Below are 24,646 nucleotides of genomic sequence, written 5' to 3'. Positions count from 1 at the left end.
ATGTATTTAATCACAATGAACAAGCAGCTATTCAGTATTAATATCAGTTTTGAGAAACTGTTGATGTGAATCTTTATAGTTATTAGCTATTAAAACAGTGCATCCTTTGTCTCTTAGCACTGAAGTCACTTAATTCTAGATCTCAGCTGCACAACAATAAACTCAAATTTATCATTTAAACATGGATTGCTGTACAAACATAATGCACCGATCCACTAATCATTTGCAATTTTGCACTCAGAAGATGCAGGTGACAAGTCAAATCTGAAATCCAGCTCCTCTTCACCACTCAGTCTCTTATCTCTTGTAAAAGTTCTCACTTTGACTCAAACTTTCAGCAAGAGACTGTGGGGCAAATTTCCTGCCTCTTATTTAAACCTTGTGGTTCACGCTTTGTTGCTCCACTTCCCCAACTCTCACCACTAATCAAGGCTACACTAAACAGACCCAGCGAGAATCAGACTTTGGTGGAGTTTGGATGGTCTCTCGCAGAGCTGTGCCAGTGGGAAGGTGATAAGTAGTTTACTGTGTTCATTAAACACCCCATTAGCACTTATCAGTGTCTGTTTAAAGTCTTCTACACCTCGTCGTTATTGTTAACACTTTATTGCAGTTTTCACTGGCACACATTCGCACACGTGTTTCGGCCCTGCGAGGTTGGCTGGTGTTTTTTCGGGGAGGACAGCGGCACTGTGTTCGCTCTCTTTCCGCTAGGAAATCAATAATAGAGCAGGCGACCTGGCGCTGACCTGCGCTACACGTGCACAAGCACACGCACACGTAGGCACACGCACTGTCGCATCCACTGTGCAGAGAGAACAAAGCATCGCTGGGCAGTGACGGGTGTGGCGAGGGTCTCCAGGAAGTTACACTTGGATAGAACTTCCTGGACTGAAAAAAGACTGATGGTCTGAAATAGTTGATTTAATTACTTCTGAAGCGTTTTCTGCTGCATGTGCTTGTTTATTAGAACTGAACAGCTTACTTATTGATCATTTTATCAGTCTTTTTATGGAAAGGTAAGGTAAAATTGACTTAAAGTACGTTATTTAGCAGGTTTTGATATGTTTTTATTGAAAAAAAACATGGATTTTTGCCAAAAGTGAAGAATTTTTACATGGATGTTAGTGTACCCAAACATTTTGGAATTTATGCTGCAAGTAGATTATAATCACCAGATTTTTTTACATTAAAGAAAAGCTTATGTTGTCAGGAGAATTTTTCACAAAATGTTACGGTTGTTGAAAGTCGTTCAGAGTCGTAAATTGTAGTTTTAAAGCCCTAAACTGGATTTTTAAACAACTTTTCTTCATTTAATTGTCAAGTGTATATGTTTTAGATTGACTGTCTTGCATAAAAAAGCAAAAATGTGTGTTTTTCAAAAAGAAAATAATCTCTGTCCAGATCCATCTCTTCTGTTACATGCTCGAGCACACCAGCTCACTTCAGACTCTGCGTAAACACTTTAAAACCACCCTACACTACACAATGACAAGTTATAATATTAGAGATAACTCAGCAATGCGAAGAATAATGATAAAGTAAGCACCATCCTGCAAGTGGATGGGATTGGTTCTTTGGGTTTGTGACATATGAAGTCTGAATCTGTATTTTTGATGGTGTTCGCTGCTTTTCAGGCTCATGATGGGCTTTTTAGCACCATTTGGACATATTGACAGTGTAAATAAACACAATGTTCACCAGTACTATAACTGGATTTATGCATTAAAGAGTGGGCAAATTCCCCATACTGTGTTGCAGCACAAAAAAAAAAGCAAAAGATGTGATGTATGATTACTTCCTGGATGATGGATATTGTGTATGTTGTCATACATTGGATCAATGTATAATTGAGGGACTTTTGAAGTTCATGGGATATATCTTGCCTACATTTTCAATAAAAATTTAAAAAAGTTTTTTTTTATGTTCATTATGATCATGTCTTTACAAATTCAACAAACAACTAAGTTACCCATTAGAAAACACCTTTCAAGGAAGTGTGTTAATTCCAAATCACATGACCTGCTCCACATGATGTCATTTCCTCCTGAAGAAAAGACTGGCAAGACATTTTTCTTAGTTATTTAATATAAAGTAGTCAAGTGTGGATTTATTGGATGTCAACAGGTTTATGACAATATCTTTAGAAATAACTTTCAATTTCATTTTTACTCCATTATAAATACAATATATAGAAGACACTTTCTCTAAATATACCATGTGGTATTTGGTTATAGGCGGCCATGTTGATTTTAGGCCTGAAAACAGCAAAAAATGTCCACTACAATACAAAAGTCCTTCACTTATATATGGACCCTATTACATATAGTACCCTGTAATGTTGTTTTAAGTGTCGAATGAGTGGAAAGATCGTGCTTAAAATGAGACAACAGCACTTGTGCAGTTACAAGAACCACGCGTGATTGAAATGCTCATTAGCTGTGCAGCCATCAGTCGCCCTGGAGGCTAAAAATCTGCTTTGTCTCAGGCCGGTCTTACATTCCAGCCCAGTCATGGAAGACACTCATCCTCTGTCGGAAAACTGCAAAGTCAGTCCAGACTCCACCTTCCTTCTTGCAGGAAGAGCCTTGGGATATATATATTAAAAAAACGGGGCCCTTGAGCTGTTTGGGGTCAAAGATAAAGCGGAACACATTGATCACATTGTCACGGGTCGCTGAAAATACAAGAAAACAGATGGAAAAACCCAAACAATGCAGACAGTTGGCTTGTGAGCTCGATGAAGGATTGACACACAGGAGAGGACTATTTTAGCGCTTGCAAACATGTCTGCAACAGGGTTTTTTTTTGCTATAAATACACACTATTTCCCTCTTTTCTTCACATGTCACATACATGTGCAATCTCCCCAACATATGTGCAGCACACGTTGCATTTAAGCCGAACATAAACGCTGTCATGTGCTTCAGAAAGTGACCACAGCGTTGCCTGTCATTTTCATCATCAGCATCATCTGGATTGTGAAGGAGCAAAGCAGCATGTTATAATCCCTCCTCTTTAACTACCTTGCAAGGATTAACCGGGGAATCTGGCACCCACGTGGAAAATACGGAGTCTTATGAGGACTTTATTCTGATCCCGCTGTGTTAAATGGTTACGGTGGAAGAAGCACAGAAAGGGGCAGAAACTGAGGGAATGTGCCGTACTTGTGTCCGCTCACGTTCGTGCCGCTGGTGTGTATAACTAACTATTCGCTTAATAGGATCAGCTGGCAATCTTGCACACGCTTGCATCTGAAAAAAAAAAAACCCTGACATGTGAAAGTAAATGCACACCGATGTGTGAAAATGGCATTTGTCTTTGCATAGATGCTAAAAACGAACTCGAGAACATCATATTGAAAGACTTATCTTAAATGACAGACCACTTCCTTAAAAAAGACGGATCCGGCATGTAAAAGTTTATCTGCTTGGAAGCTTCAGTGGGGAAATCATCTTAGGCAAGACCCAATCCATGCTTGCAAAACCACTCTCTAACTGAAATTTCTTTGTGAAATCAAGTTGAAATTGGACAAGTAGAGAAAAATGGCAGGCTCTCGACAGAAAAACTAGAAAATAAAAGTGTTCGGAGGACAGCAGCTGCTACAAAATTGACAGATTAATGAGACTAACTGCTTGGAATTGGATATTAATTGCCAGAAATTCTTTATACAATTTATTATGGGCTTTGGCACATGCATTAGGGCCTCTGGAAAGCATCATAACTCTGTGTGGTGGAGTGAAGTCATCCTTTTTTTTTCTTGTTTTTTCGAGCTCTAAAGTGGTCATGTGTCTGTCTGGACGGCAGGAAGTAATGGGACAAAGTTGTCTGGATATTGTGTAAGAGGTGTGTGCATTTTTCCTGAAATATTCCATTTATCTGAAAATTCCTGAAGATGAGGTGTATCTTAACGTGCACGAGGATGCAACTGTGCTGGGTTCCTCACAGATGTGGCCAAAAAGAGAGTTGAATCAGATTCCTGCTTTGCATCTGAGCTCCGACACTGCACGGCTTTTTGGCACCGATGCCAGTTCTAATCTCTGAATCTATTTTATAGAACATTCCAGAATTGATGGAGTGACACACTGTGTTTTCTGGGAGTGGTTTCTACGAAGCCATGTGTGCATGTGTGTGTGCATGAGATCCTGTTCTCACGGTGCTGGCATAGAATGCTCAGACTGCAAAAAGTTCGATGGGAACCTAATGCCCATGGGGCTCCTTATGCAACCGTTTTGCCTGATTGACTGATAAATCGCACACACATTTAGACACACAGTACATGTAATAAATGTCTGTGTTAACGGAGGCCCGGTGAATTAAACCATTATCTTCCATTTTATTTCGTAATGAGCTGACATCCACTTCGTTCTTGGGGAGAGAACATGATAACTGTGTGGAAGCATTTTCACATTTTGGCTACATGTGTGGCAAAATACATGATAAATAGCTGATTTAGCAACTCACAGATGGAACTAAATTGGCACAAGGAATCAAGCAACAAAACGTACAATGTGAAGTTTTTTGTGTGTGATAGTTATCTTAATTTCTATGAGGTTTTTGGACTGCAACTGGCAAAACAAGCTAATCAAGTAAGCTGTGAAAATGTAATGGATTTTTTTCCACTACTTTTTTACTTGAAAGTTTATTGTATTATTATACTATTATGACTCTTGCTTTTTTAGCAAAGCTGGATGAAGACACTTCTTATTGTTTATTGACTAGAGAACCAATTTGATAGCAGCTTTACAAAAATCTTGAAATCTATTAGAAATAAATTAATCTGCAATTTATTAAGCCATAATTAGCATGTGCTCGCTTGATGATACTCATCTCTGGTGATGATCAAAACAAATTTGGGTTTTCATTGCATATTTCATATGCATCTAAGTATTGTGTCTATTGTGGACTATCATGCTCACTTTCAGTGTCTCAAAGTCTGCACTTGTCATTAGCTCAGCTGTATTTGGCAGTGGTTGGGTTACCGCTGAGTTGTGACCTTAATTTGAGTTTCACATCACTCGATAACACACATGAGAAACCTGGAGGACGAAATGCGCCCGCATGCATGCATGCAGGGTCAAGAACTCTGTCCATTATTCCACAAATACTTCGTCTCAGTTCAAGTCTACAAATGACATTTTCCCACTTATTTATGCTAAAACACACCCTCCGGCTCAAATGCTTGGCTCTTCACACAGATTAGTAATGATTAACCAGCTTTATTAGCCCAGCCGGCTTGTCTGGTTGGGAGGAGAATTTACTGACTTGTATACAGTTGAGGTTACACGCATTGAGATTACACATTCCTGGGATAGGGCTGCATTTGTGTCAGTGTATGTATGTCCAAGAGGGACACTGGAAGACTAAATACTGGCAGGGAAGACAGGGTGAAATGAATGCAGTGGGTAAAAGATGCACAAGTTGGGAGACATGAGAGATTCAAGACGTTAAAAAGTTGCCTGAGAGACAAAATGTAAGATGAAAAATGCATTTCATGAGATTAGATTTATGTGTATTGAGTAAAGAGTCAGTAACAGGACACTTTTTAGATTTTAGTGCATAGAATCTGGACTTTGAATCATTCTCTAATTAAAATTGTGACATCATATATGGAAGAAAGTGCAAACATGAGATAAAGCAGATATACTCTTGCTACTGAACCACTACAAGCAATTTGAAAGGTTTCCCAACATGCCTTGCAAACAAATTAAAGGTTTGCAATGCAAAGTAGGGGTGAGGACCGATTCTACACATTTGAAGAGCAGCTGCCCTGTACCTATAACCATCAAACGTCAGCACGGTGCACAGTACCATTTGAGGCATTCTTTAGTGTGCAGTCAGTGAATTATTATAGACTTTTAAATGTGCAGCTTCACACTTTAGCTGCGATGTTTCACCTCCCACAACGCTCAGAAACCACAGAGGCAAAAACAAGTCGTAATCTTGGCAAGAATCGAGGGATAAGGTTGCAAGCGTGCGTACCGACTTCAATTCCCTTAAGTGCAAAAACACACACGCAAATGCTGAGTTTTAATGCTTGGGGGTTATTATGCATGAGTTTCCATGTTGCAGACAGGAGTATAATGTCTCCAGCAGTCTACCAGTGACAGCTGACAGAGAAATACCCTGACAGCTCTGGTACAACACTGCAAATTACCTCAACGTCTCGGTTGTTGAGACAATACCTGATTTCCTGTGCTTCTTGCAGCTTACGTAACCATTATGCAAGACCCCCAAGTCTTCAAGGTCGGGCCTCATTATGGCTGCGGGCCTTTCATATTAATCTGTCTTTAAAATGTTTGAAGTTCGCCCGAGGCTTTAGATGTGCTTGCCAATGATTGGAGAGGCGAGGAGGGGGTAGATATTTGGAGCACACCCTCCAAGTTGCTCATTCTTGTAACTCAGCCAGCAAGGCCTCATTAAATGCAAAGGCAGACGCACAAAAACAATACAAAGTGAAAGCTGATACCCAAGCGCTTTAGAGTTAATTTTGAAATGGCGCATTTCTTCACTAATGTGTTCTGGCTCCCTGCAGCTCGAAAATGCATTGAAATTAATCAATTTGTGCTCATCGAGTCAATGAAATAACCAATAAAATGTGAGTTTCACAGTGAAAAGTGTCATAGATTCCATGATTCTGGTACTTTAAGTCAAAATGTAAGGGATATTAGTAAAAGCATCGGAAGCTACAACAGCATGGTAAGCTTTAGCCTTCCCAGGTATGGAGAACAATTAATTGAGCCAATGAACTACCCAAATCCCCTTACATTGCCACTGCAAGGCCAGTTGGAGTGCAGAGGGGTGTAACGGATTCCTTTAAACTAAATCAAGCTGTGCGTCATTGTGAATACACTGTGCAAAATCAAGAGCATTACGTGCAGACGCCAGCATAAAAACAGTTTGAACAGCTACACCCTGCCAAGTTTTACATTTTGGTTCCTTTTAGAAAATAAGATAAAGTATTACCGCAACCCGCTCAGGCAAGCATCCATGAAGTTTTGAGGATTCTCAGAGGAACAAAGTTAGACAGATTGTCCTCCTCTGCATACTGGAAAAAAAAGAAGGAAACTGTCTTAAAGTTGTGTAACGTTTGCTAATTTGTGAGTGCATTTTGTTCTCGTCTGTTTTTTACGGTGGTGTATTTTATTACAGCACATTCCACTATATGCCGCAAAGGTTCAACTTTGCATGAAACAATGGGTCAGATTCTTGCAATTGCAATTTCATATGCTCTGCTCAGGAATGGAATCCTCATGACAAATCCGTCCTTTTCAAATTACTGCTTCCTTCCATCCACTGCTATGGCTTGAAGGCAAATAAAAAAGATCAAAACAAGAAGTTTCTGGTTCTGAAAATGGAACTTCAGTGTGAAAAAACGGACTTTCTGATGATGAAATCTAATTTTTGGGTGAGTTTTTTTGCAACAGATTTGAATGACTTTTCATCATGTGGTTCTTTTAACTCCAGTATTCACCATTAGATTTCAGCAGTTTTCTCCCTTTTGACCCTATTAGACCTTAGTTCGTAAGTGGACTAGGTTGAACTGTAGGCTGTGTTTACACATTGCAACCAGATATCAAGTATAAAAACATAAAAATTCTTAATAATATCTGGAGTCACACTTTTTTAGTATTGGTAGCAAAAGTGGATGCCTGGAATTAACATATACAACATTTCTTTTTCAATTTTTAATCAAATATTTAGCGAAAGAAATTCAACTTACGGCTTTCCTGGGATCTTTCTGCATGGAGTTTGCATGTTCTCCCTGTGCATGCGTAGGTTTTCTCCGGGCACCCTGGGTTCCTCCCACAGTCCAAAAATATGCTGAGGTTAATAGATTACTCTAAATTGCCCGTAGGTGTGAATGTGAGTGTGATTGTGTGTCTGTATATGTAGCCCTGCGACAGACTGGCGACCTGTCCAGGGTGTCCCCTGCCTTCACCTGAGTCAGCTGGGATAGACTCCAGCACCCCCCACGACCCTAGTGAGGATAAAGCGGTGTATAGAGAATGGATGGATGGAGATTCAACTTAAGCTGCTTTCTCTTTCTCTTTTTTTTAAAGTCTCTGGCATTATATGTGTGTTATTCTGCACAAAAGGTATTTCTGACTTCTTTCTACTTCTCGCAATGGTTGTGCTGTTTCCATAGATGTGCAGGACACTATATTGTAGTGAAAAATGAGCCCACAGTGAGCAAAAAATGTGACCTTATCTAAACATAAAAAATGCCCAGAAACTCTTTTGGGTTCTGAGGGTTAAATAAACCAGAAAATCCTCACATCTATGCAGCTGGAAGGAAGATAAGTTTGACATTTGTACTGATAAATAAGTTGCTATCAAAACCAATAATTTCTCCATTTATTTACTGATTTCAGTGATGAATTGCGTAAATGATTTCTGTTCCAGCTGCATAAAGACACCACCAGTTATGTCTAAATCACAGCAGCTGACCATCTCTTTGCACTGGAATGGATGGTATGATAATCGCATTTACAACCATAGCAGGTTGTTTTCGTCACTGAATACTCCATCTGCATGACCGCCCACAGTCAGGGCTGATAACCTCACATTTTACAGCTCTTGATAAGCCTGATAGCGCAAACTTGCTTTCGCATCGGGGTTATGCAACTAGCTGTGCGTGGATCACAGGAATCCATAATTCGGTGGTTATTTGGCCCTCAGACGGCATCAAAACATTCGGAAACGCCCACTAACTGTTACCCTAATGACAGGTACATGTGCAAACGGGCGCACACACACATATATACACTAACAGCACGAGCTTACAAGCTACAGGGTGGGCAGTAATTACACGCAGATGTGAACCTTGAGGAGGTTCCAGGTCAGCGAAAGCAATGTATTATATGCATGCGTGAAGCCAACCTGTAAAAGACACACACACAAAAAAAGAAGTGCTGAAAAATACTTGTGCATTCCTGTAGTTCAGTGTTCTCTGCTCAAGGGTCATTGAAAGCCAGCTGTGATGTTAAAGGGAAAGAAAACAAACCAAAGGGACAAAAAAAATGTTCCTGTAGTGTTTTTGTCTCCTCCCTAAGTGATCTTCCAGCTCTCTGGTTCCTTCCTGGAGTATCGCCACACGTCATCCTTTGTAGTAGCTCGTGTAAAACGTATTACAAATGTGCTTGTTGTTGTGTCATCGAGAACATGATTGCCAAGACAGATACTGGAGTGTTTCCTCCTTTGAATCGCTCTCAGCTATCAGCAACACGTGCAGAGATGAGCGTACGTGCCCACAGGTTGCATCATTCCCATTCTTACCATCCATTGTCTATGTAAGCAGACGTGCAATGCATTCCAAGAGTGCAGTGTTGTGTTTTGAGAGACGAGGCCTGATGTTGGCTGCTCTGCATTTGCATAAAGTTCTGCTTTACGCAAAATAGGGGCATCCAGCAAAACTCTCCACTTCTGGAAAGTCCCTAAAAACCTCAAAACGAAGGGTTGGGTCAATATATAACTGAGGGACTTTTGAAGTCCATGGAATATATCTTGCACACATTTTTATGAAGAATAAAAAATAAAGTTTTTTATGTTCTTTATGATCATGTCTTTACAAATTCCATCATTACTTATCATGGAAACAATCACTTATTAATTAAAAAAACCTGGAAATCACTCTGCACTCATTTTGCAGTTTAATGTTGTTTTAACAAGACAAACTGATCTTTACAAGACTAGATTTCCATCCAGGTACATTAATCCAATTAGCAAAGTCAGCATTCCAGCTATTGGTTACATTTTCTTCGTCATGGTGGACTTAGTTTTTAGCGCAACATCGTCGTGAGTAATATTGCTTCACCACAATAGGAACAAAGGTTGGATTGGTGCCATTTATGCAGTATCACATAAATAAAGTGTGCTACTGTCCAACACAAAAGGCTCTCTTCATGCACAAAACTCACTGGAGCCTTGCAAGATTTTCTCTCCGTGTTAATTTCTCAAAGCAGTGGATTAAAGGCTTTGTAACAGGAGACGGGGATTTGCCATTGTCTATATTTGCCGCCTTACAGTGCCGTAATAAGTATATTTCCAGCAACACTCGAGGGCATGTCGTTGCATACATTGCTTTGATGACACATAGGAGACGAGCAGTCACATGAACGTGGCAGACGAGGAACCAATAACAACAACAGGTTTTGTCGATGTGTTGTCATGGCGCTGCAGGCTAAGAGCGGTCCCGCTGGTGTCTCTCTGGTGTATGGAATATTGAGCGACGGCAGTTGGGTCAACAGGTTGTTTATTATCGAGCATCACGGTGCTGTCAAGGACACAAATGATCCAGAGAGGACAACATGCCATCATGTATACATTTACTTTCTGTGTAACTTCAAAGATGTGTATAATCGGCATGTTTTGTGATTGTTTCTATTGTGGCCATCATAGCAACATCTGCTTCTGTGTGTGTGTCTTCCAGGTGCGTTACCATAGTAATATTTCCCTCGCTTCCTGGCCCCTTTTGATTTCTGTATGTACGCGTTGCCACGGAAACTGACACATTCTTTTTTTCTTTTTTTTGCCTGTGGCTTTTTTGCGCCATTTGTCCCTTTTGTCTGAAATAGAGCAGAAACCACATGCTGCAGTGGCCTGTATGTCCAAATGGCATTAGTCATCTAACTGCACGGTGCCAGTCCAGTCAGCCAAGTCATTAAGCTTTCCAGTGTAGCATCTGTCACATACGAGCACAAAGAAACAACGGCAGCGGTGGCACACCATTTGCAGATCCTTAATAGGAGCTTTGCATTAAGGCTTTACCTAATATTTTACATAACGTACATCAAGATGCACAATTAAATCAGTCTTTGATTAAGGGAAACAAAGTGGCAGCCATTTGCTACCAGATGTATTTTGAAGCCAACCGATACATGTTTTTCTGACCGCAGATCTGTCTCTCTACACACTTTTTAAACAGTTTTACTTGAACATTCCTAACATACTGAGATCGCAGATAATGGATGCTTTTGGCTTGACATTCGGTGGAAGGTGCAGTAAATGTCTGAATGCATGGATTTTAAATGTGATTTATGGTGCAGTAGCGTGTCATCCCATTACCTTAGTGGCTCATTGTATAATATCAGGAACCTCGGTTGTGATAATATCATGTGTGTGTGCTTTTCAGGTCATTAGCTCCACTTATATGTGTATGTAATAGTATGGAACTTTTCTCTGACTTTTCATTTCTAGCAAGTCCAACCTTTGGATGTGTGATTGGTAAACTTGGCCGTCTCCTCAAAAATGGATCCAAAACTATCTATTTTTGTCTTTTTGCTCTATTAAAACAAAGAGCTAATGTGGAAAAGCAGCTGCAATTGCCACATATTTAACATCATATTGATTTTTTTCTTCTTTTTCCAGCATGTGAAGGCTTAATTAGCCTTGTCTTTAAGCAATTTGTATGCTTCTCCCAAGAAGAAAATAGCTTTTTTCTTTGGGCTTTCGGTGACCTGTATCCAGTTGAGTCATTATAATACACAATGACTATTTAATAGACTGATTTTGGTCTTTTTAGATGGAAATTTTGCCATTTGTGATCTAAAAAAAGTGACTGTTCTTCCTTTTTTCCAGAGTGAAAATGACTGAAAAACTGCATTTACACAAAAATCTAATGAGCTGTTAAAGGAAATATTACATTTGAAAGAACAAATCATTTTAAAAATGAGAATTTTACTGATGCCTGCTGTTTATGTGAAGCAGTTCTTCCAAAAACTTCCATAAAGTCTACTCGCTTTACAGTACGCTAATGATTCCAGTGTGTGAAACGACCAAAAATCACGTGCAACAGCTTTGGTTTGCACAAAATCTATCCTGCCTGATCGCCAGTGGTGAGACGTTACCCAGAGTGATGAGAGTGAATTTTTATGTGCAATCTTATCTTCTGACGATGTAGATGTAAAAAAGGATTAGAACTGATCCTTTGATAAACATTCAGTAAACAGCCTGCAGATGTTTTGTATATTTTGACCCCTACAAGTAGATAACAAATCATATATCATTTAACAATCATGTTTTCAATAATTAAATCATGCAGGTTGACTTTGGAACGTCTCGGTTTGTAATTTGGAATTGCACCTCATTGTAGCCAGCTTCCAGCAGCGATACCAGGATTTCCTCTTAGTCGCTTGTCTGTCAGCATTCCACAGGTTTCATAGGTTGACACTTAAGAACCGAAGCTCATCCATCCCCTTCAGAAAACCCGCTGGGTGGAATCTGCTCAACCGAGGAGAGGCCTCTTATTTAACTTCTCCAACTGTTTGTCTTTTCTTTTTGCCGTGAGCGTGTTGTGGTGTACAGGCGTGTGAGTGTGTGTGCGCCTACATCAAGCTGTGTGAGGTCAAGCGGGAGGCAAAAGGGTTCCCTTCAGTCAGCGATAAGGAATGGCACACATAAAAACACATTCAGAATGCTGTATTAAAAAGGGGCGCAATGTGCGATTTGCTTCATCAGACTCATGACCGGCTCATGCACATACTCAGGTGGCACTGCAGGTTGCACATTGTGGGTTTTTTCTTTGAATGGCAGAATGGTGACCACATTGAATCAGGTCAAGCAACGCTTGAGCTGAAATATTGTCAATAGAGGCCCAAATAGGAAGTGAAATGTTGACGTACACTACCGTTCAAAAGTTTGGGGTCAGTTAGAAATGTCCTCATTTTTGAAAGAAAATCATGTTTTTTAAAAAAATGAGAATAACATTAAATTAGTCAGAAATACAGTCTAGACATTGTGAATGTGGTAAATGACTATTCAAGCTGGAAATGGCTGATTTTTATTGGGGTACATAGGATCATTTCCAGCAACCATCACTCCTGTGTTCTAATGCTACATTGTGATAGGCTAATTGATGATTAGAGAACCCTTCTGCCACTGTCATAGCACATGAATAAAATGTGAGTTTTCATGGAAAACATGACAAGTGCAGGCGGTGTTTTATGTTAGCACTTGAATAAAGGTGTGAAAACATGTAATTGCCTGGGTGACCCCAAACTTTTGAACACTAGTGTAAATTCTCGAGATTTTCAAAATAAACCTCATTCAAGAGATGCAATTTGATGGATGTAAAATGCTTTCTTTGTTCAGCAAAATAAAAAAGAGAAAAAGAGCACAAAAACACAGACACAGAGCACACTTTTAAGCCCTCTGTCTGGATAAGGCATTAGATAAATTGTAGCCATGCCTCTTCTCCTCTCTTTCTTAACCTCTCCCTCTTCCTGACCTCTTCTCTCAGTAGACACAGAGGAATGCATGACCAGAGATTCAGATGACTCAAATGTTCATCCACGCCGTCACCGGGGTTTCCAGCGATTTGTTACTATTCACTGCGTTGATCGCAGATTACCGGGAAGTAAAATATGAGACTGGCCCCTGTTCGAGCACCATCTCCTCCACCACATGTGCAATGAGTTCCTAATGCTTTATGGTTTATGTATGGCGAGCATATTGCAAATCCATCAGTGTAATGTTTGAAAGTGAAGCGCTTCAAAATGTCCTCAGTTGCTCCTTTGAGAAAGACTTTTCAAATGCACATTATCTGTCTGTCTGTCTATGTAGGCTACATCAAATGGAATTCCATTAGCACTACAACTAGATTCCTGTTTAGCAGTTTGGTTCACAAAATGTCAGGAAATGGCGATAAAATGTTGATAAGTGTTTCCCAAAGACTAAGATGACATCCTTAAATACCTTTCTTTGTCCAGAACTGAGAAACATGTTCAGTTTGTTGTCACAGAGAAGCAAAGAAACCAGAAAATATTCAAATTTGACGACACTAGAATTACAGAATTTTCACTTTTTTCTCCCTAAAAAATTCCTGCAACCTATAAATCGAATATCAAATTAGTCTGGTTGATTCATTGATGAATCATTCCAGCTTTACTCTTTTACTGATCAAAGCACCTATGAATGTTTCTTTTCCTGCAATAAATTGTAAAAGCTACAATAATTGAAAATAGTTTTTGCAGATAGAGACATGAAAACCAGCAGTGGAAAGCTTCTTGTTTGACTTGCAAACGCAACATATTATACAATCTAATATTAGTTCTATGTTCCGATACTCTTGTCTAACTTTTTGATTCAATACCCGTCTTGCTCTCTCCTCTCAGGGTGATTTCACCTGGAGCAGCCTGTCGGGGCGGAGCGTCCGTCTCATGCCAGTTGCCATCCAGAGCCTGTCAGAGCTGGAGAGGGCCAGGCTACAGGAAGTAGCCTTCACCCGTTTGCACCAAGACTACGACCTGGGATGTCAGATAACAATGCCAAAAGGTGTGTTTTTTTAACACAAATTGCAGACCTAGGTTGCATAATTGCCATGCCCTAGATAGGTGGGATGTACTGCTTCAGATAACACTGAGTTTTCAGAACCCTGACATTTACGTGACTGTAAACTGGGACAAAATGTGCCTGTTATTTACTCCGGAATTCCTCTGTGTTGCTACTCAGGTTTGCTGTGTAAGCCTTTGCAGATAGTTTCAAGTGTCCCATAAAGTAAAGCAAACTTTCCAGCCTCTGACCACATCCTCTTGTCATCCCTCAAGTGTCTTTAAGGGAAGTCATGTTTGGGGAAGTTGTGACAACATGCAAATTTAGATGTAAACCACACTTCACACAGGGATCGGGTGCTTCCTGTTAGACGTGGTATCTGTTGACCTCCCCTCCTCATAGCGACACGCGACTCCCTTTCCGCTGGAGCTGAAGCTGAGTGCACTCACCCCACCAGTCAACACTATTAAAAAGTCCTACTTTTTGCAAAGAACACGCTATATTTGTCCTTGTGGCCCCATCTGCAAACTGTGTTTGGGCCCGTAAACCAAATAATTAAGCAAATAAGCTTTTGGAAAATGAAAGAATTAGACAAATTAATCCACATCGAGCACACATGGGCAAAGCACCGTGGTGAAACTGCTGGAGTTGGTGGTTTTCCACTGGGGCTCGCCCATGCTAAAAATGTCCATGTGCATCAGGGTTTATAGACAGAAGAGAAATATACATAGTCCCACTCAATTTGAGGCAAAGAAGTGGGCAAAGTAGAACAAATTAATAGCCTTTGAGATCTGGGAAAGTAGGAACACAGTGCTCTCAAAACCAATGTATAAATAAATGGGGATAAAATTCAGGTTTCATGCAACTTGAGAAATATATTTGTAGCTATTCTCCTTTGACACAGACAGCCAATACCTCTGGGATCAGAAAAGTCGCTCTATGGTCAGTGATTAAACCCCTAGAAAGTAATTTATGTGTATTGAAGCTACATGTTTAGATTTTTTCTCCATGAAAATAATCCTTTCCTGCCTTGAAATGGCTTCATTTAACTCTGGAATGAACATCGGTGAAGTCCCTACCTCCTCCTCCATCCATATCTCCACTACAGAATGCAGCGTGAGCACACCAGCTCACCTTCAACTCTGCTCAAACACCGTAAAACTACTCCATGCTACGCAATGTCAATGGAGTAAATCAGGCACATATGTTGGAACCAGAAACTGGTTTGAAAGAGGAATAATAATAATACAGAAAGCCTCACCTTGCAAGGTTCCAGGATTGGTGCCATAGGTTGTTTGTCCAGAATCTGAAAAAAACAGTATATGGATGTATTGACAACTGGTTCACCACTTTCATGAGTCTTCTAATGAGCACACAGTGACTTTGTGCTACCAACAACAGAGATGATTTTATTCAAACTTCAATTCCAAGTACCCTCCAAACGCACTTAATTCTACATTGCTCATAACACATCTTCACTAGATTGTCCTGGCTTTAAAGATGAGAAGCCTTTAAACCTCAATGATTGTTTTGGGGTTTAGTGGTTGCCAAATTTTTTGATTTGGGACTAGTGAGCACACGTCATCCAAATCTAATGTTTTCTTAAATTATTCTATTTGAATGTTTTTAAAGTCCTATAAAATTATCTAATATTATATATACATTGGTCTAATGGCGCCTTTACGTGTCCAAACCCCCACATTGGCAGCTACTGGTTTTGATAATTTGGCTGAACTGTTGCCTTGCTTTCAACCTTTGCAATTTGCTGAACTCTTGCTGAACTGTTAGATTTTGCTGCAGATCTCCACAGTTTCTTTACCAGCCAAAGCTTTGACCCAAATAGTAATAAACTTGCCAAGTTTTACTCAAACTTTCTGCTTAAGATGACGTCTTGCTATTGCAATCGTCAGTCCGTGCTCTTGCAGTGTTTGTTCCACTGCACTGTATTGCAGTGGAATGGGTGCCATAGCAGCAGTATAGTGCAGCCAGTGGATTATCCAGGGCCTTGCATTCCAGCTGAAGGTTAAACCTCTCCCCATCGTGATTTAATACGTACTTGTGTGTGTTGCTTATGAATTCCAGAGCCCCTGACAGCCGCCATGTGCTAGCGAGAGAAATATTTCAACTGTGTAAGAGTGTGTGCGTTGGGAGTGCTATTTCAGCACTGCTAATGTATGTTTTTCAGCCCTGCTGTTTCTAATATTTATCCAAGTGCCAGTGGTCATGCTTCTAGTGTTTCTTCAAGAACCAAAAGCAGATTAAAGCAAGACAGAGCTGGGGAAGACAAAGAGGGATGGGACGAGGGTGTGACGAGAAAGAAAAAGGCGGTAAAGGTTCATCAGACAGTCCCACAACTGGTTGGGAGTTGAACTGGGGAGTTGTGGAGGTTTGGGGGATTTCCGTACGGCTTTAGGAGCCATCTGTCAAAAATCCAAACCATTTCCTATCTCTGCTTCTCCTTTCTCACTCTTGCTGCCCTCCATCACAACATCTGCTTTCTTTCTCCTCGTATCGCACACCCTGTCCTCACTGCTTCCCACCTATTTTTCTCCCATACACCGCAATATTTCACTGCTTCTCCTGCACTCTGAGTTTCTTTACAGCTTTAAAAAAGACACACACTTTTCTCATCCATCACTGTGGTGGTAATAAATTGATTATTGAAGAACAGCAGCTTGTTCGGATTTGTCAGAGATGGTCGGACACATGGGGGAAACTCAACCTGCTCCCTGACGTAAGCTGCTAACGCTACCATCAGGCGCGTTGTGGGAGCTGGATAAAATTTCTTCAACCCCACAAGTGACTCATGGGAGACAGCTGAAGGGAACATCTGGGGTTCAAATTGAGGTTGTTAAAACCAACAGATCATGGCTCCGAACAAGTCCAGAAAGATCTGAAGTGTAAAAAGTGTTGGTTTTGGATACCAAGAAAACAAATAGCAGAGTGACAGAATGATAACAATAAAAGTTGCTGAGGTTTCCGTGAACTGACATCCTGGCATGAGAGGAGGATTCCGAGACTTGAAGGTTGCGTGTGCCACGGTTTCCACAGTTTCCTGATCATTAATCAGCAAATCCAGGAGCCATTCATCAAGTTGACAGCTGACAAAGCGGTGTCCTCCTTTCAGAGCATTCCAGGCCAATACTTGGATGTAATGCACTCTTGTACCTATAAATATAATTTGCAGAACACCTATTGTGATCATTTGCAATGTTTTTTGAAGGATCTTTGGAATTACAGCTCATCAGATGTACTTGTAGTATGCAAAGAACACTAATTCCCCTCCAAACCAAGCCTCACAGTGGGAGTTTACAATAATTATTGTCATAGTTTCCTCCAAGTACTCAATGTACTTTGAGAGACTTTTGGCAGTTCTTCTGTCCGTTTCTTATTATCCATCCAGTTATTACTTTGCGTTCATTTTATTCATATTTCATCAATCAGGTTGAGGTATTTTTCAAGAAACCAAGTCAAGAATGTCTATAGATGCCCATGTATGGCATTGCAAAGTGCAGTATTTGCCAGTATCCAAAGCAGTAAAATCTTAACACGCATCAACCAGTTTCGACAAACAGCATAAGTGACTGAATGTGTTTTGGCAGTAATTTTTTTCTGCTGACTGCTACCCCTGCTGACCCTGTCCAACTGGATTTAAGTTCACGGTCCCCTTGTGGTTAATTTACGTCTGCATTCCTGACATAAGCTTATTAAATATAATAAGCCAGATAAGATACGGCAGATATGGGAACCATTTGTTTCAGATGATTTATTTACTTGTTTTTTTCTTTCTTTCTTTGCTCTTCCCTCCGGCACAGATGGACAGAAGAGGAAAAAGTCGCTGAGGAGGAAGTTGGACTCTCTAGCAAAAGAGAAGAGTAAAGACAAAGGTATGCCGGGTTGTTTTTTCATGGCTTTGCCACTTCACAGAGTTTTCTCCATCTCCTGCCAGAGAGACAGAGGACTAGTCTGTGGTCTCCACCCCTCCTGCAGGTGAACAGTGAGGTTATAAAAACACAGTCTCTATTTACTAGGCTTCGGCAGTTTATATTTAGCTGAAGTGAAGGGACTCCTTGCTAAGGGGACCAGCTTTGAGAAGCAGCCTCTGTGCTACATGAAGCAGCATTTTTGGCAGAAAGAGAAGAGGATGAAAATGTAAAGAGGTGCAGAACATTAAATAAAATGAGATTTTATTATCAGGCTTGTGAGAGTGTGGCCGATCTTGCATAACTTGCAGTGTTGTGCCACAGGATGTTAAGACTATCTAAAGGAAAAATACAAAGTCAAAACTGGCATGGGAGTTACCAAAAAAGAAGGATCAAATTAAATATGCATTGACAGCTGCATTAAAGTTGAGGATTTAGTGTTTTTGGAGCCTATGCATTCATGCCATGTTGAAATAATTGTAAAACTGAGTTAGCATCGAACAAAATGTATGTGAATGGTCCCTCAAGTCCAAGCAACACCTTAGAGAGGTGGTGAAACTTTTGGCACATGGCTTGCCAAGTTGTTAGCACCATAAATGCAAAAAATGTAGCAGATAAAAGTAAATGATTAGCTGACAACAAGCAATAAAAACCCAAAGCAAAAAGGTGGATATAAAGATGGACGACACCTCTGCAATGACATGCATAGAGTTCCTGAAGAACCCCAGTGTCCGGCTCCAGTCATCGTCATATTGCCTGATTCCTCCTAACTCCCATCCATCCATTAATTTTCTTTACACTGCCTTATCCTTATCACCTATCCCAGCTGACTCAGGGTGAAGGCAGTGTAGACCCTGGACAGGTTGACAGTCTATGGCTGGGCTTCTTAACTCCCAGCTAATCTAAAAATTACCAACAAGGTGTAACATGAGTGGAGGTTAGGTTGGCCATGCAAACATCTGAGAACCATGTCGTTTCCTACTACGATACTGACCTTTTACTTAGCTGTGTACAAATTCAAGTCATAATACAGTTTAAAGAGGTGGATTATATAAAAAGTCAGCCTTCAGACAGTTGTCATAAATGAATAAATTAGCTCTACAGAGCAGTACAGTTTTTCATATCGGGCTGTAAACATGTTTATTTCTGCTGTAAAACTGCATATTTTAACATTGCTGTCAATGGGGATTGACTCACTTTTAGTGCCAGCCTCAAGTGGCCATTTGATGAACTGCAATGATGCAAGTTCACATTTTTTGCTCACATTTCAGTTGTAATAATATATTAGGCTGTAACTGTGAGCTGCTGCTCATGTAAGTTGATACAATTGGAAAAGTTGTTTATTAGCAGAGCAACATGTTGAAATATCTTCAAATTGAACCCATATAAGAACAACCCAACAAAATGAATCCTATCTGCACGAATAAAAAGTCATACAGCAGTGCATAGTTGAGAGATATAAAATAGCAGCCCTACATTCATCTATTATAACTCACTAATCAAAAATCTAAGTAATGATTGAGCTTTTGTCAGTGCTATGCCCACTACTCATTTACTGATTTGGATCGGAATGATGGCTCGCCTTCTATGCGTGCAGCTGTGCAGTCTGAAAATACTACACATCCTTTAGCCGGCAGACAATTGTCGAAGACAGCTGTCGCGACTGTAAATACATTGTCTGGTTCCATATGATCTCCAGTTGATGAGAAAAACAATCATGTTGTTTTCCAGTCATTCCTTGAAGATTTATATCAGGGTAAAACTCAGAATGTAAACTGAGAGTAGGTGGGTTCCTCCTCCACCGCATGCCTGTCTTTACTCCTTCAGAGCACAGGCGGCTCCAATGTAGCAGTGGCCTTAACTTGCAAAAGGATTCTGGGTTTAATTTTCTCCTGGGGTCCATAAATACCAGCCCCTGTATTTCACTTTGAAGCAGGCTTAGCTGTTTTCTCTGCAAGAGGGACACTGAAAGAAAACTAAAACGCTGCGGTTAGCTAAGCTGTACGTGTGTTGTGATCATGCTTCAGCCAAACTTTATTTGCTAAAATCGTTTAATAGGTGCTATAATCTGCTTTGCTGAAGGCCAAGTTTTTACCTCAGATAGTGTTAAGCAAGCTGTCAGTCAAAGCACAGATTTACTAATTGGGCTTAAGCACCTTTTGGCACCTCAGTCCTTTTCTGCACTTAGAAAAAACCAAGAATTATTTCCTGAGGCTGTGAGATGATTCCTCCACGCACACCGAGTTAATGTAAACATGGACACAAATGAGAAAACCAAACGCTGAAAACTAAACCTGTCGTTCCCGAGGCACCGCAAGGCCTGGAAAATGTAGATTTATGAAAATCTGACGTGGCTTGATGGATGCGGTCCGGCTGTCGACGCGTCCGGTGAAATACTGCTTCAGATGCATGTGCAGCTGGGATGGTGTGTGTTGCATGGGTTATGTAAGTCCTGTTAGCGCTGCGAGGCTGCAGAGCAAATTCGTTGTGTCACAGTGTTAGCGGTCATGTTGTTCGTAAACCGCAGCCCTTCACTTGTGGTTGTGGAATGCATTTTGCTTTCTCTCTTTCACTCAGTCTTCCTTTGCCTCTTTTTTTCTCTGCACAGCTGGACGTGTTTTTTTTTTCCTTCCTGGCTTTGGGATTGTGTATAATGGAATATATAGCCTGTGATGGGCCCAGGATGACATCATTGTGCTCTGAAGTGATCCCTGCACATATTTCAGTGCTTGCATGTGCGCACAACACCAATTTTCATCCTAAGTTAATCACCTCGTCTTTAGTCCACCTGATTTTTTTTGGCAAAAAAACCTCTTTAGCTCTTGCAGTATCTTGCCAAAACAAGCTGCCTTTCTTCCATATTTCAGAATTGGGGTGGGGGTGGGGTGGGGGTGGGGTGGGGGGGGGGGGTGAAACAAAGGGAATAAGGGCAACGAGTATTTATGTGTCAGAGCTTCTATAAATGACCTTGTGGGTGTGGGTGCACGTCATCAAAGTTGTGTTATTTTGGTTAAAGAATTAGTGGGTTGTCGTCACCAGATTTAAGTCTGTGATGTATTATTTTGGAAAACAGATGTAGTAGTGCTTGTAGTTTAGCAGCGCCATAAGGTTTGTGATGCTTTTACTGCACATGTGTAAAAAGTGAAGCTGTAGGAGATGCGATAAAGAGTTTAATTGGATCTAAGTTTAGCATTTTGGTACTAAACTAGAACATAATTCCTTCCTTTCCACAGAATGCGTACCCCAGGCCTTCAGCATACCCCTCTCCCAGGTCATCGCTAATGACAGAACACACAGGCAGCGTCAGGATGGTTATCGTCAGGACCCTCCACAGCGGGAGGAGCACAAAGACCCCTCTGATCTCGTCTCGTCCATTTTGCAGGTCTCACACATGCCTCTGCTTGGATTTGCATGATTCCTGGCTTCAGTTTGAGTTGTTTCAGGGACATTTTTTTGAGCTGTTGGTAATGGAGAAAAGGCTAAATCTCGGATCATGTGTCCTACAGTTTGCCACCAAGCGGCCGTCCAACAAGGAGTTATCCAGCAGCAACTCCTCGCTCAGTTCCACATCGGAAACAGCCAACGAGTCGACATCACCGAACACCCCTGAAGCTGCACCGCGAGCCCGCAGGAGGGTGAGACATTCCTCTGTTTTTATGTGACTTAAGTCAGCTGATTTGGTGTTTTTTTTTAAAGGAATGCTTGATGATTCCAGGGAGGCATGTCGGTGGACTCCATCACGGACCTGGACGACAACCAGTCCCGTCTGCTCGAGGCGCTGCAACTCTCCCTGCCGGCTGAAACACCGAGCAAAAAGGAGAAGCACAGGGACAAAAGGCTGAGCCTCAATCCCATTTACCGTCAGGTGCCCCGGGTGGTCGACAGCTGCTGTCAGCACATCGAGAAATATGGTGAGAGGCTTTCTTAACTACTCTGACCATCTTATATGTACCTCCGGTTTGCATTTTTTCTCCTCTTTCTGCTCTGTTAATCACAGTTTTTTCCTCTTTTCCCTCTCAGGTTTGCAGACTGTGGGGATCTTTAGAGTGGGCAGTTCCAAGAAAAGAGTCCGACAAGTGGGTATTCAATTCTGTTCTTTTCGTCCCCATCAAACCATTTTGTATTCTCTTGTGTCCCAACAACAAATCAGTAAAAAATTGTGCTAAATGTTCTTCGCACATTTTTCTCCATTCACCAACAAACAATACCTCCTCTCTAAGAATACTGCGTGCGACACCAAAATGTGCTGTTTACGCCACCAAAGCCGTTGTATGCGAAAACCACACAAGACGCACCTCTTGAACAAGCCTGAGAAATCCACATGCTGGGTTTGTTATTCAAGCAAATATTAAGTCATTCCGCTCACTCCTACACCTTTCATTACCTGACACCTGTGACTCCAGTCAAAGAATGCATAAATCAGAGTTAAACTTAATGGAGCAATCAGTGTGGGCAGCAGGAGTTTTTACATAATCTTTTGTGCTGCGTGTTTTCATAACGCTGACTTCCACTCAGACAACTAGAGGCACTTGTTGGTTATTGAGGGGAGGGAAGGTTATTCATTCACTGGAAAACAAAAAGCACACTTCTCTGACCTTCAGGTTTGTGTTACAGTGCAGCAGAGGAGTGCTGTTTGAATAAAAACTGCCTTTGTGAATGTCGGATTATGGTAAAATGCATCATATTTATCATAAATTCATACGTGATGCAACGGACTCAGTCCAGTGTTTACTAATCACATCATATATTTACCTTATAATCCAGAGTTGGAAAGCTAAAGCGAGCATTCTGTGTGACAAAGGATTAGGTCTGCATGATATGAAGGAAATCTGGAATGTGATAACATTGAGTATTGCGATAACACTACGACTTGCATAACTGTACAGTTCCTGGATCTTTCTGCTTTAATGGGTATGCAAAATACATTATCTAGCTACTTATCTTAGCTTTTACAGAAAAAATGCACATGAATACTCAAAAATAACAGAATCTGCATTTAAATAAGACATAATTTCAATGAGAAATAAAGTTTGATCTCCCATGCTTCCTTAGTGGTAGGGTTAGAGTTCTCGAAACTCAATCAAGGCTTCCTTTTTTTCTTTGTTCATCTCAGAAACAAATAGACACCAATTTCTTCACTTTATCTTATTTGCCAAATACAGTAAATGCCTAGCCCATATATCTTTGATTCTGCCTAATGGGTCAAATGTTGCCTGCAAAATGGGAATGCATGGCAGATTTAAATGAGATTTTTTTGTCTTCATTGCATTTTCGACAGTGCTTTACCATGTGTTTATTACACAGTTTTACATTGCATTGAGGTTTAATATACAATTTATCGGTCAGCACAACAATACACGACTACAATAGACATCTACAAAATGGTATTTATCATGTTCTCATGGACACCATCAGCCTGCTACAACCCATTGAACACCAAAACCCACCGATACCCACATGAAAAGCAAGTTACCTAGAAGCAATCCCCAAGAATAGCATCAGATTTTTAACTTTCTTATGGTCCTTGAGCTACTTATCTGTGATGAAATGTTCTGTCTGGAATCCAAATCTAAGCCTAAAATTGTCACATTTAATCAAAATTAATTTGTTCTACAAGTCCAGTTCTTTTTAAAGTACTAAAATTATAACCCATGAACTAACCCAATTCTGCAAAATAAATAAACTTTTCAAAAAATGGCATTATAACTCTAATATATTGTACAATCTAAGTTTCTGAGTTCCTTCTACTTCTGGCCATGGCTGGACTGTTTCCGTAGAGATGCAGGACTTTATATTTAAATGAACTGACAGTGAGTAAAAATGTGACAGGAACAAAAAAGCTGAGGTCATTAGTAAAGCAACAAAATGTGATTAAAAATGTCTTTGAGGTACATTAGTGGCCAATGCAGAAATAAGTGCTATTAGAGCGAACTAAGAACTTCAAGTTGGATGCTGGAAGAAACCGAGCATAGAGTGAGTAAAATGTAACAGTAGCTAAAAGGTCCACAAACTGCTTGGAGTTCAGAGACTTGAACAATTTTTTTAGACATTTTATGGCCTAATATTCAGATAACTGGATTTGCAGGAGCAATGTCTTAGTGTGTCACTTTCTTTGGAAAAGAATTCAGAGATTTTCCTTCATGTTCTGGTTTTGGTTAATCAAGAAAAGCATTTACGCTCACATATATCTCTTAAAAATCAGTTGCAGCTGCCTGGTAATGATGAAACTAATTCCATTGCACAGTTCCTTTAATCACTGACGGACCGATCTTACTGCCCACAAACCACAGCTCAGCTTTCTCTGTTTAAAAATCTGTTTTTTTCCAGTTCTTGTTTTACCATTTAAACACTTGAATAAATAGAACAATAATACTTAGGTGGACCACTCTACCTCTTTGTATGTTTATAGGACCTCACCTTTATTATAAACTCACGAAATGAAATGGTTTGTA

General features: G+C 40.5%; 1 protein-coding gene and 1 long non-coding RNA gene across 3 annotated transcripts in view; one reads left to right on the top strand and one right to left on the bottom strand.

Annotated features, from left to right (window-relative positions):
• Positions 1-24,646, top strand: part of LOC110951321 (rho GTPase-activating protein 6) — an 88,530-nt gene that overhangs the window by 52,548 nt on the left and 11,336 nt on the right. Inside the window, 6 exon segments of the mRNA XM_022194301.2 lie at positions 14,115-14,274; positions 18,087-18,158; positions 21,428-21,576; positions 21,701-21,829; positions 21,910-22,105; positions 22,215-22,270. Of these exon segments, the coding sequence (XP_022049993.2) occupies positions 14,115-14,274; positions 18,087-18,158; positions 21,428-21,576; positions 21,701-21,829; positions 21,910-22,105; positions 22,215-22,270 (762 nt within the window).
• Positions 1-24,646, bottom strand: part of LOC127531934 (uncharacterized) — a 99,389-nt gene that overhangs the window by 66,737 nt on the left and 8,006 nt on the right. Inside the window, exon 1 of one of the 2 annotated variants that reach the window (XR_007939150.1) lies at positions 2,023-2,063. The exons of the other annotated variant lie outside the window; for it this stretch is intronic. This is a non-coding gene — a long non-coding RNA (uncharacterized LOC127531934). Of the gene's footprint in view, positions 1-2,022; positions 2,064-24,646 lie in introns of those variants that run through there. 2 annotated transcript variants of the gene reach the window in all.

Source organism: Acanthochromis polyacanthus, chromosome 22 (genome assembly GCF_021347895.1).
Source record: "Acanthochromis polyacanthus isolate Apoly-LR-REF ecotype Palm Island chromosome 22, KAUST_Apoly_ChrSc, whole genome shotgun sequence".
Classification (NCBI taxonomy): domain Eukaryota; kingdom Metazoa; phylum Chordata; class Actinopteri; family Pomacentridae; genus Acanthochromis; species Acanthochromis polyacanthus.
The sequence above is the reverse complement of the archived record's forward strand: the minus strand, read 5'-3'. Positions and strand labels throughout refer to the sequence as shown.